At 47.2% G+C, this 12,555-nt stretch overlaps 1 protein-coding gene across 2 annotated transcripts; it reads left to right on the forward strand.

Annotated features, from left to right (window-relative positions):
- The first annotated feature begins 1,765 nt into the window (after window positions 1-1,765).
- On the forward strand, window positions 1,766-12,155 carry DDX39A (DEAD-box helicase 39A). Of its 2 annotated transcripts, XM_015415185.1 has the most exons (11): window positions 1,766-1,790; window positions 4,054-4,264; window positions 5,159-5,286; window positions 6,440-6,532; window positions 7,053-7,236; window positions 7,910-8,028; window positions 9,620-9,751; window positions 9,854-9,963; window positions 10,183-10,327; window positions 10,426-10,573; window positions 11,612-12,155. In XM_015415185.1, exons 2-11 carry the CDS (start codon window positions 4,057-4,059, stop codon window positions 11,626-11,628), a joined length of 1,284 nt encoding a protein of 427 aa, XP_015270671.1. In that variant the 5' UTR covers window positions 1,766-1,790; window positions 4,054-4,056; the 3' UTR covers window positions 11,629-12,155. The 2 variants fall into 2 exon arrangements, with proteins under 2 accessions (XP_015270671.1, XP_015270672.1); XM_015415186.1 differs by lacking the exons at window positions 1,766-1,790; window positions 4,054-4,264 and adding an exon at window positions 4,330-4,359.
- The last annotated feature ends 400 nt before the right edge of the window (window positions 12,156-12,555 follow it).

Genomic DNA, 12,555 nt, shown 5'->3' on the forward strand with positions numbered 1-12,555 from the left:
AAGGCAGGCTATAAATGAAGTTGATGATAATAATAATGATGATGATATGTATTGAATGGTCTCTGCCTGTGTGTTGTATATGTCTTCTTAAATCAGTTGTGGTGGGTATGTATAAAGTATTCTATTGGCATCAATAGAACTAAAGCACAACATGAAAGGAGGTTACTTCAGAGGGAGAGGTGGGTTTGGGGGAGTGCCTGGAAAGTGACAGCACAGGAAGAGGTGGGGTTTTGGTGCAGTGTACTGGAAGTGACATTATCAGAAGAGGAAGTGACATCACTTGTCATTTGACCTGGAAGTGACATCACAGGAAGTGACACCACAAAAGTATCCTGGCTCCACCCCCAAAGTCCTCAGATATGTTTGGATTTGGCAACCCTAGCACCCCAGCACCTTCAAGGCCCATACAGGCAGAGCTGGGTTAGAGTCAACAGTGACCTATAAAAGGCAGAAAGCCTCCAACAAAGACCTCATCTATCTATATATCTAATAGCGAAGGCGCCCCCTGTGTGCAGATATCTAAATCTGCACATCAGGGGCACCTGGGGGGCAGGGAGACTTTCCTGTGCAGTGGGACAATGCCCAGGTGTGCAGAAAAATCTGAAAACTGTAAAAAAATATAGGGGGATATTTCAATCCCCAAAAAAGGAACAGAATACCCCCTGCACATGCTTAGGGAACGCTCTTAGAACGGCTTCGCAGCCACTAGAGAAGGGGAGGGGGAGGCTTGACTGGTCAGCGGCTGTAAGCCACGGGGAGGGAGAAAGTTTGGCGGACGGAGCTCTGGGCTCGCTGCTGCTGGGGGGCGACTGGGGGGGGGGAAGCTTGGCGGCCAGCGAGGCCTCACCGCCACGGGGGAGTAAAAAAACGGCAGCTAGGGAGGGAGAAAGTTGGGTACCTCGCTGCTGCTGGGGAAGGTCGAAGGCTTGGCAGGCTGGCGGCTGTGAGCCACTCAGCCACCGCCGCAGCACGGGAAGGGAAAGCTTGGCCGGCTGGCCAGGCCTTGCCACCGCTGGGGGAGGGGGGAGGCTTGGCAGCCGAGCTGAGGCCTCACCGCAGTTGCCAGGGAGGGAGGGGAGAAGGAGAAAGGTTGGCGGGCTAGCCTCACTGCCGCCACTGGGGGGGTGGGGGAGAATGGGCTCACCTGCTGCTGCTTCTGCAGGCCGGGAGCTGTGGGGAATTCTCCCCCCCCCCCTCCCAGCTCTTGTTTCATCTAATTTGGTGTTCGAGGAACCGTCTTCCTTCACCACGATCCCAAAAATTTACGTCAGGCAGTTCAGTGCGACCTACCTCATTACTAAGCGTTCTTAGCGTTACCACCTCAGTTATTTTAACTCAGTTCTTGCAGTAATCGCGTTATGAACTGATCCTCTCGCTATTCACACAACCATGGACGGGGGAAACCCTGGTAACAACCCCCTTGCCAGTACCCAAAATGGTGGTTAGTCCCCTCCCTTCATGGGGTCACCGCCCTTTTTGAAAGCACGGCAAAAGAACAAGAAAAATAAACCCACCCGGGCAGCCATTTTGCTCTCAGGGCAAGGCTTACTACAGCGAAGCGGAAAGGCTTGACTTTTAATCCAATCACCCAGGCGGCAGTTTTGATTGACAGCTCTTTCCCCGCCCCTTCACCGTAGAGAGGCGGAGCTGGGCCAAACAGCGGCCAATGCAAATGAAAAGGGCTGCCTATATACTGCGCCGTCCCCGTCGGAGTGCGGGTGGAGCTTCGTAGCGTGGTCGGCTTGTAGTGGCGGGAGAAGCAGGCGCGTCTGTGGGTCGGGACTGATCAGGTACCGCGTGCGTTTTACGGGCGAAAGGACGTATAAGGCGGGGGGCAAGCGCCGGGGCGACCTCCGCAGAAGTGGAAGGCGGCAAGGAGGCGCCTGCGCTTCTCTTGGGCGCCTTTCTGTCCCTTCCGGTATAAATTAAGCCCTACCTGTTCTGTAGGGTCCGTCGAGCCAGTCAGGCGACCATCTTAGCTCCGGGGCCGGCAGCCGGGCTCCGGCACATTGCTCCTGCGGGTTGGGCAAGATGGCCAGGCTGTGCCGGACGCCTCTCCGTCGCTCCCCTGGTCTCGGGGGGTAGAATGCTGTATGGTGAGACGGTGCGGGTAGCAGAAGGCTTTGCTGGAAGCCTGAAAGGCCCGCCTCGGCTTGCGGACTCCGAAGATCTTCGCGCATTGTCACGCTGAGCCGTGTCCTTCACCCGGAGCCCGAATACAGGAGGGGACTGAGGCGCCGGCCCAGGCTGCAACTGCAGTCGCATGAAATGGCCTGTGTTGTTTAGTGGTCAAATAAGGACTTCGCTTCCAGTCGCGGGATTGCATATGGGGAGGGGGACATGTTACGAGTTTACACCGGACCCTGATGCTTGGGGCCTGCCGAATCCGCACTAACCTCCTGATTTCGGCTTCAGTGCTCAGTCCTGCTTCCCCAGCCATTCCTTATTAACCCTGCTTTTTTACTTTTCAAATGTCAGATCAATAGCCAAGGCTGCTTAAAAATAAATGACTTTTTAAAAAAGCAGTTGTTGGAATTTTAAAATAGTTTTTATCTTTGTCTCACAAGTACTGATCCTCTTTTGAATTCATACCATAATTTGGGTATACTGCACATGATCACTGAAGATGTTTCAAAGGACTTTGAATCAAATTTGGCTGTTGTTTCTGAGATGTTGAGAGCTTTCCTACTAGGCAAGTGATGGCGAACCTTTTAGAGACCTGATGCCCAAACTGCAACCCAAAACCCACTTATTTATCGCAAAGTGCCAACACAGCAATTTAACCTGAATACTGAGGTTTTACTGTAGAAAAAACAACTCATTAACTTAAGATGATCCAAACAAAGTAAGGAAAGCAATCCCAAATGCTTTCATTTACTTAAAATTATTTGGCAGAGAATTTGACACTTTAATGATGGTCTGGGCCTGGCTGGGGTGGTGGCACACGTGCCCGCAGAGAGGGCTCTGAGGGCCACATCTGGCACCCGTGCCGTAGGTTCACCACCACTGAACTAGGCAGCTGTCATGTTAGAATACCAGTTTCCTGCTTGGCAGGCAAAATAATGCTAGTTTAATTAAAGCCAGGCTTCTAGCAAGAGGGGGGTGGGGGTTGGAAATCACAAAGGCTAAAAAAATTAAGCACAAGTTGGCAGAATGTTTTCATCTTGGATTTTATTCAGGTAGCCAAAGTAGTGGTGTGACTAGATGAGGTCAGATCTTCTGTACTTTGGTTTAAAAGTGAAAAAGAGATGGGGGGTGTATATGAGGTTTGCTGGAGGGGGATCTGTTTCCACATGTGGGCTGCTCTTTTGCTCTCAGTCCATCTCCACCTGAGACTGCCCTGTTGGGTAAAGTACATAGACAAATGCCCTCCCAAAAAGGGGGTAACTTCAGACATTCATTTCCTGGCACAATCAAAAGAAATTTATTAAATGGATATCATTTTGAAATCCAAGGCATCATACATAGAATTCCTAGGAGGCATCCCATCTATACCAATGCCTGTTTTATTTCAACAAGGTGTCTGCAGCATGTGCCCTCCAACCACACCCTGAGACTGCAGATCCCTTTGGGTTTGCCTTTGTCACCCAGTACCTCTTCAGGCTTATTAAGGGGAAGATTGGTATTGGTGGAACAGGCCATGTGTATCTTGGCAGCATGCACACAGGTGTTAAAAAGACACATCTGCTCTTTCACACACATTAATAAAACACTTTATAGGGAAATACTAATTGGGCTGTTTAAAAAAAGTAATGTGTGAAGAAAGCCTAAGAGCAGTTCAGGGCATGCTATAAGAACATAGCTTCAGAGCTTTGGGAAAACCATGCTGCCTGCATTGGCCATTGGCAGAGCTTGCTAGCTGGAGTATGACAAGATATGGAGAGATTCAGTCTGGTATTCTTGAATAGTTGCCCGCAATTATGGCTGTCGTTTCTACCTTACATTCCAGCTCTCCCAGTCTTTCCACTGCTGGAGCCTGGGTTTACCAGTCTTTCCATGGCGCTCTTTAAATAATCCTTTAATTTTGACCCAGGGTTTCTATCTTACTATTAGGATATGGCGGAACAGGATGTGGAGAATGAGTTGCTGGACTATGAGGAAGATGAAGAGCCTCAGGCAGTGACTGATGCAGCCTCCATCCCTGCCAAAAAGGATGTGAAGGGCTCCTATGTCTCCATCCACAGTTCTGGTTTCCGAGACTTCCTTCTGAAGCCAGAGCTACTTCGTGCCATTGTGGACTGCGGCTTTGAGCATCCATCAGAAGGTAGGAGCTGAGCCAAGGCCCATGAGCCCTTCGCCAGCCAGCCAGCCCAGCCCACCCACCGGGGAGCAACTGCCAGTGGTGCCACGTGGTGCAGGGTGAGAGCTGGGGGCTGCAGGGAATGGGTGGGAGGGTGGCATTGATCTGGGAAAGTGTTCTTTGGTGTTACTCAGTGTTCCCTCTAAGCTGATTTAGTGTGAGCTAGCTCACAGTTTTTTAGCCTCCGGCTCACACTTTTTTGCCCTAGTTCAGGAAGGATGGCTCCAGAGCAAACTAATTTATGCAGTAGCCAAATTGCTCACTCACAACTTTAATGCCAGTAGCTCACAAAGTAGAATTTTTACTCACAAGACTCCACAGCTTAAAGGGAGCATTGCAGTTGAGGTTATTGTGTTTTGGGAAACGCCACCTAATTGCTGCTGTTAAGATTCTGTATGGGAGATGCCCAGCTGCATTTTACCAGGCTGAGGAGTCATATGTCTGTTAGCTTAGCTGAGCAGAGAAGCCCCGTTAGCCACGTGACTTTTAAATTATGCAGTACTCAAACCTGCTCCAGCCAGATCCTTCTGTGGGTTAACTAATCTATGCCATGGTTCTCCCTGTCCTTCTCACTTTAATTTGTAATTCAGAGCAGTAAGTCTGGAAAGCTCCAGTGCAGTTGCTAGAAGTGAGGCTGTTGGTGTGAGAATAGCATTACTAATTTTCTTAGTAAGTATACAGTGAGGTTGACCTTATGGATGAGTGCCTATGCAGTCTCAAGACTTAAAGTGGAGGAAGGAGACTGGAACGCAGACCTCCTGGGGTTTGTGCCATTTATTCTGGGTTCTCCCGCTTATATTGGGGGCTGCTTAACACCTCCCCCACTTTGTGTGATGACTTCTTCTCTTGCCCTCTCAGTGCAGCATGAATGCATCCCACAGGCTATCCTGGGCATGGATGTGTTATGTCAAGCCAAATCGGGCATGGGCAAAACGGCGGTCTTCGTATTGGCCACTCTACAGCAGATTGAACCATTAGATGGGCAGGTATGTAATAGGGAATTATACAGCTCTGTGGTAGTTATGGCCATCTTGGTGCTAATGGGAAGCTGCATGTCCAAAGCCATCCGTTAGAGTGCTGTCCTAACTGGGGACAAGATGAGAGAGTGTGAATTTGATAAAGCCTGCTGTGGAAGCTCTCTGGGAATAATATAGGACATGGTTTCCCAAGAAATCTGTTGTGGAACAGATGTTAATAAAGAAGAAGAGTTGGTTTTATACCCCGCCCTTCACTACCTGAAGGAGTCTCAGAGCAGCTTACAATCACATTCCCTTTCTCACCCCACAACAGGCACCCTGTGAGTAGTGTTCCCTCTAAGCTGAGTTAGTGTGAGCTAGCTCACAGTTTTTTAGCCTCCAGCTCACACAGGAGTCTTAGCTCAGGAAGGATGGCTCCAGAGCAAACTAATCTATGCAGTAGCCAAATCACCAGCTCACAACTGTAATGTCAGTAGCTCAGAAAGTAGAATTTTTGCTCACAGGACTCCACAGCTTAGAGGGAGCATTGCCTGTGAGGTAGGTGGGGCTGAGAGAGCTCTAAGAGAACTTTGAATGACCCAAGGTCACCCAGCTGGCTTCATGTGGAGGCATGGGGAATCAAACCCGGTTCTCCAGATTAGAGTCTGTCACTCTTAACTACTACACCACACTGGCTCTCAAGCATTTTGGTGCCCCAGCTTGGCCCAATGAAGAGCGTTGCTTGTTGCCTATTGCTGCTAAAATAGTGGATGAGAGGTCTGGATTAATTTCTGGACTTGCATGACTGTTGCCAGACTTGGGGTTCTCATGTTCCAATGAGGAAAACAACTGAGCTGCTGGAGAAGTTACAGTTCTAAACTCCTTCCAATACAAGACTAAGCCCAACCAGTAGAAAATGTGAGCAGAAGACTACTAATAGCTGCTTATCTTATTTCTCTAAGCAGGGGCACATTACCTGATTTCTAGCTTCCCCAGAATGCTCTGAGACGGTGGTGTAGCTTGTGATGGGTAGTCTTGCATGCAATGTAATGTGATGGTGTTTTGAATGACACCACATATTCTATTGGAAGCTGGTTCTCAAGATTAAGATGGGGGATTGGTGGTTCAGAGGGAGAAGCCCTTTGCGCTGCATTTGTAATCATGTCCTTTGTCTCTCTGGCAGGTCTCAGTGTTGGTGATGTGCCACACCCGGGAGCTGGCCTTTCAGATCAGCAAGGAATATGAGCGCTTTTCCAAGTATATGTCTTCTGTCAAGGTGAAGAACACTGCAGTTGAGACCAAAAGATATAAAGGGAGACTTCCATGGAGAGGCTGTAGGGGGATTAATTAGGGAATGATACTTTATTTGGGAAGGAGTATGGAGTGAGCGTGGTGCCCTTACTGATTTTAGAAATGTCCACCCTACTTGATGAGCATGTAGCACTACAACATGAACATCAGCTCATGGAATGGACCATCTTGTTGGACTGTGTAGCCTGATGCTAATATTGCTGATTCTGGACCCTCTTATGCTGTGTGACAGTTTATCCCTGCTTCTATGTGCCACCAGATTGCTTCCGAGGGCCTTGAGTGTTGGTTCTGGAGGAAGAGTAGGTCCGATGGGCCGGGGGAACTGAGCTGAAACAGTCAGGTGCTATTCACGACTTACTGCAGTTCTTTCTCCCTGTACTGCATCACATCTGTGGAAGCATTCTTTAAAACATGTGAAAAGTTTTATTGGTTCGGCTCAGTAGCTCTCGCAGTGTAGTTGACCGTGATTCATATTCGTTCTGTAGGTATCTGTCTTCTTTGGGGGCCTTTCCATCAAGAAGGATGAAGAGGTGCTGAAAAAAAATTGCCCACATATTGTGGTGGGGACCCCAGGCCGTATTCTAGCTCTGGTACGCAACAAGACTCTCAACCTGCGCAATGTCAAGCATTTTGTATTGGATGAGTGTGACAAGATGCTGGAGCAGCTGGGTAAGAGAATGAAGGGGCAGGCTGGGGTGGCTTAGGTGCAAACTGTTTTGGCTTGAGCTGCCGTGGTTGGAGAATGTTGATCCGTTTTTGTGTGAACACTGGCGATCTGATGCTCAACTTATAAATCAAACTGTGGAAAATCCAGCAAGAGGGAAGAGCAGTTCTAGTGAAAACATTTTGAGAAAGTTCAGGAGTTCAGCTGTTGTCTGTTTCAAGTGCATGGAGGAAGAGGTGTGCCGGCCAACGGGCTGGAAAGCTGATTAATCTTTAATCTCACACACTGCCCCTTTGTGCAGATAGGATGGAATTAAAGTACATAAACTGCATATTTGAAACACAAGGGGAGAGGGCCATCATTCAGAAATGTTTGGGCTTCTCCAAATATCTTCAAGATCTGACCTGTTTCTTGATGGTTGAAGAGGAATATTGGGGAGGAGGGCAGTATCCTTTTAGGAGGAAGGCTACTGTGGTTCTTTAAGGTATCACAGGGGACAGAAGTGATGAGAAGGAATGTTGTGAATTTGAGCCAGTTTCTGAGCAGCTGGTTAGAAACCATTACTATGGTAGAACCAAGCCATGTTGAATTGCAGGAGTGGAGTTCAGGATCTAGCATTGGTTGAATTATTTGGGAACACCCAATTCCTGTTTGTTTGGGTTTTTTTTTTTTTTGTAGATATGCGTCGTGATGTGCAGGAGATCTTTCGACTGACACCCCATGAGAAGCAGTGCATGATGTTTAGTGCGACCTTGAGCAAGGAGATCCGGCCCGTCTGCAGGAAGTTCATGCAGGACGTATGTTTGATATATTCAGGAAAATGCCTTTCAGACTGGCCATTGCTTGACATAGAAACTAAAGGAAATCTCTTTGAGGCGGTTTGTCTCTTCCAGCTTCACTTCAAAGAAAGGGTTCTTGACAAGGAGGCTACCCACTGGCTTCCTCGAGCTTCTGATTTTATACCTTGTTTTCAAGTGGTGTTTGGATAAATGCCCAGAACATCTGTGTTTCCCTAATGTTAGCAGGCTCACCATAAACTGGTGGAGTGTCCATCCCTGTCCAGAGCCATGACTGAGTTTGGGCTGGGGCTCAATGGTAGAGCATCTGTTTGGCATGCAGAAGTTCCCAGGTTCAATCCCCAGCATTTCCAGTTTAGAGGATGAGGTGGTAGGTGATGTGAAAGACCTCTACTAAACTCCCCAGAGAGCCCCTGTCTGTCTGTCTAGTCAATACTGACCATGATGGACCAATGGTCTGAGTCAGTATAACTGGAAAAAGATAAGGCCACACTGGTAGGTAGGAGAAAAGAGGAACAAGATGCATGGTTGAGGAGTTCTATTAGATCTTCTAGATTTAATAGGGAAGATTTCTGTGAAAGATCCCCTGATGAAGGATATAACTAATAAGCAAAATGCGTAGGGATCTAGAAGATCTAATAAAATTCCTTCGACCTTGCGCCTTGTTCCTCTTTCCTGATTCAGTATAAGGCAGCTTCATTTGTGCATGTTTCAATGAACACTATTAGTAGTGGAAACACATGCTGTCTAGAAGCCCAGCGAATTAACTTTCTGGTTACAGTGTTGAATGTACAGAAGTGCTATTTTTAAAATGGCAGTGACTTCAAAGTCTTCAATCTTTCTGGTTGTAGATGTGAGGGTTTGGGACCCATTTCCGTGCAAAGTATGCTCTGCCATTGAACTACAGCCTTATTCAGGTGAGAAGGGTTAGCATATTCTGTTCCCCATAGATTTAACCAGTGTGCTGCAGCATGCAGAGGGGAAAGTATATTGGGTACAATCAGGCACGCAGTACCATTGAAAACTGAGAAGCTTGCCTGGGATACCACTAACACTTGCACAACTTCAAACAAAACAGCACTGTTTCTGAGTGCTATTAATGCAGGCTCTGCTTATAGAAGAGAGTACTAAACATCCCATGAGGCTAGACCATCTCACCAAGTTGATATACTAGTTCTGAGTGTTTCTGTATCTTCATTGTTGCCACAGTGGATTGGGGATTATTTAATTTGGAACTTTGTTGAAATGTACAACAAACATGTATCAGCTGAGTTCTCTCTGCTGCCAGGCACTTAAACCAATGTTGCAGATAATTAATAGTCATGGGAATTCTCCCTGCAATGTTTAGCTAGGGGAGTTCTTGGACATGCCGAGATTCGATCTGCAATTCTACAGATGAAACAGTTCTGTTTCTGCCCCCCAGTCTCCCACAGAGACACTGTTGTGATCAAAGTAATGCCTGTTGCTATGGGAGTTTTGATATTTCTGCATTTCTCAAGTAAACTAATGTTTAAAACATGATGGCTATATTGGGAGAACTTGCCATCATTTATCTGCAAAAGGTTACACTGTGTTTCTTCCTTGCTTGCAGCCCATGGAGGTGTTTGTGGACGATGAGACCAAGCTGACTCTGCATGGCTTGCAGCAGTACTATGTGAAGCTGAAGGACACAGAGAAAAACCGCAAGCTCTTTGACTTGTTGGATGTGTTGGAGTTCAACCAGGTTGTGTGCAAGAGGTCTAGCATCTATCACTTCTAAATGCTATTCCCAGCTCTAGGGGCTTCCTGGTTATAATCCCCTTTCCTCTCTTTCCACCCCTTGCAGGTTGTGATATTTGTGAAATCAGTGCAACGCTGCATGGCACTAGCCCAGCTCCTGGTTGAGCAGAACTTTCCTGCCATTGCCATTCACAGGGGCATGTCTCAGGAAGAGAGGTGAGTGCAGGGAGATGGATCAGGAGAGGTTATGAATTGCTGAGCAGAGAGCTTGCTTTTTCAGGTGTGACATAGCCAGCCATTAAATCCATTCTGTGAATTTGGTGGTGAAGAAATCTTAGAATGTTTAATGTCCTTTGCTTGTGTGAGCTGCAGGAACAATCTGTTTGAGGGCGTAATGATTTGGTGAAAGTCTGTCGTTACTTTTGGTTTTTTCAGGCTCTCACGGTACCAGCAATTCAAGGACTTCCAGCGTAGAATCCTCGTGGCCACTAATCTTTTTGGCCGTGGAATGGATATTGAGCGGGTCAACATTGTCTTTAATTATGACATGCCTGAGGATTCTGATACCTACCTGCACAGGGTAATCTCTTAATGAATGTTGTGATATTTGTGGACACATCCCTAGTATGGCAGATTAAAAATGCCCAGAATTGTCTTGATGTATTATTTCCTCTTCAGGTGGCCCGAGCTGGGCGTTTTGGCACAAAAGGCTTGGCTGTAACATTTGTGTCTGATGAAGGTGATGCCCAAATCCTCAATGACGTTCAGGATCGCTTTGAGGTGAATGTGGGCGAGCTCCCTGAAGAGATAGACATCTCCTCATACAGTAAGTATCAGTAATCGACTTTAGTAGGCTCAGCTTTCTGCTGGTATGTTTTTTATGTGTATGCTGTTAAAAATTAGGGAATGTTTAGCAGGCTTAGCTTTCTGCTGGTGTTTTCTGTGTATGCTGTTAAAAATTAGGGTAGGTCATTGCAAAGTGTGAACACTGCCTATCTGCTTGTTTATCTGGAAACCTTGTAGGAAAGGAAAGCTAGCAGGGCAGTTGTGTTTCTATAGGAAGCCTGTGTAGTGGTTGAGACTGACTGGCCAGGTTCTAATCCCCAGTCTGCCATGAAAAGTAAACTGGATGACCTTTTGTCCAGAGTCACTCTTGCAAACTAACCCTATCTACAGGATTGTGGTTATGAGACTAAAATGGAGGAGGGTCTCATGCTTATTTTAAGCTGCTTTGGGTTCCCATGGGGTGTGTGTGTGTGTGTAAATAGCTTCCCAAATTAAATAAAGATGGTGTGTTTAGTGACCTCTGCTGTGCGTATGAAGCACTAATATGGGTTTGCTTGGTTGTAAATTTTGCTGCTCAATCCATACTTGGTGGCTGCTAATCAGCAGTTCAATGGTTCTTGTATTCGGCAGCTGTGAGGTCTAATTGGGAATCCTCGGACTGATAAGGGGCCTGATTAAAGGGTTTAGAACCAGAAGGGCAAAAATATTTGGCGGGGGGGAGGGGGGATCTGGCAGAAATGATGCAGATATTGAGGCAGAAGTAGCAGTTACAGGACCAATAAGGAAGGCTGCTAAGGGTAGGAACATCAGGCTCATAGTAAAAGGTGCTGCACTGGATCATTCAGGAGGAGGATGCTAAGGCAGAGAGGCAGTTTTGCCAAGGCTTGCCCTACTGGGCTGGAGGGGTGTTTTGACCTACCATTAGGCCACCTGAAGAGCCCCAGTGTAATAAGACTGGGAAATGGGGTTTTTTAGGCCATGGCTAAGACTATTCCATGGCAGACACAACTATAATTGGCTTGCTTTAACTTTTGGCTTTACTACAAATGGTATATACCAGCTGTCTTCTCTTTTGCAGTTGAACAAAGCCGGTAGCTTGTTCTCACGGATCCTCCTTGACTTATGGAGCATGGAAGCTGAGACCAGCAGCCCCACAATTCAGGCTCTTGGTTGGAGCCAGATTAATGTCTGTTTTTTTTCCTTTTTGTATGCTGTTGAAGCTTCAGGGTTGTGGTCTTAAAATGACTTGTCTCAAAGTACCCAGGTGGTGTTTTGCCTCAGCTCTAGTCTGGGGGCCTTTTAATTAGATGTTTCTTATTTTCTGTATAGTAAGCCCCTGTGGCTGAGTTACCTATTAAATGGGGGTTTTTTAGATGTCATTTTAATGGCTGCTGTTGAAGCTGTGTGGATAACTGAAATTTATCAAAGATTCAGGCATCCCAGCTTTCCTACTCGATACCCTCTAATCCTTTCTTACCTCTCTCCTTTTCCTGTTTTACATTCCCCTATTGTCTGTTTGTAACATGTGTGCTACTCATTGTAGCTGGAATGTATTAAGTGATGGCAGGGCTCTTTTTGTAGAAAAAGCCCAGCAGGAACTCATTAGCATATTGGCCCACACCCCTGACAGCACAGCTCATTAGCATATTAGGCCGCACCCCCATGTTACCAGAAGTGTGGTTACCCAGCCACACCCACCTTTTGCTTGTTATTCTGTTTACCTTGTTTGTTGTCAAAACCCAGGGCTTTTTTGTAACAGGAACTCCTTTGCATGTTAGGCCACACACCCCTAATGTAGCCAATCCTAATGAGTTCCTGCTGGGCGTGGCCAATTTAGGGGCCAGCCGGAACTCCGTTCCTGTGCGTTCCTGCCCAAAAATAGCTCTGAGTGATGGCCTTCAGACAGTCTAGTTCAGGGGTGTCACACACAGTCCATGGGCCGGGCCCAGCCCATCCAGGGCTCTTACCAGGCCTGTGAGCAACTGGTACACGGGAGGGAGGGTAGGAGGCTGGTGGGGTGTG

The sequence above is a fragment of the Gekko japonicus genome, unplaced genomic scaffold, assembly GCF_001447785.1.
Source record: "Gekko japonicus isolate JY-2015 unplaced genomic scaffold, Gekko_japonicus_V1.1 scaffold83, whole genome shotgun sequence".
Lineage (NCBI taxonomy): Eukaryota > Metazoa > Chordata > Lepidosauria > Squamata > Gekkonidae > Gekko > Gekko japonicus.

Coding starts and splice junctions, on each gene's coding strand:
- DDX39A (XM_015415185.1), top strand. CDS start 4,057: ATGGCGGAACAGGATGTGGAGAATGAGTTGCTGGACTATGAGGAAGAT. Junction 6,533..7,052: donor AGTATATGTCTTCTGTCAAG/GTGAAGAACACT, acceptor TTCGTTCTGTAG/GTATCTGTCTTCTTTGGGGG. Junction 7,237..7,909: donor CAAGATGCTGGAGCAGCTGG/GTAAGAGAATGA, acceptor TTTTTTTTGTAG/ATATGCGTCGTGATGTGCAG.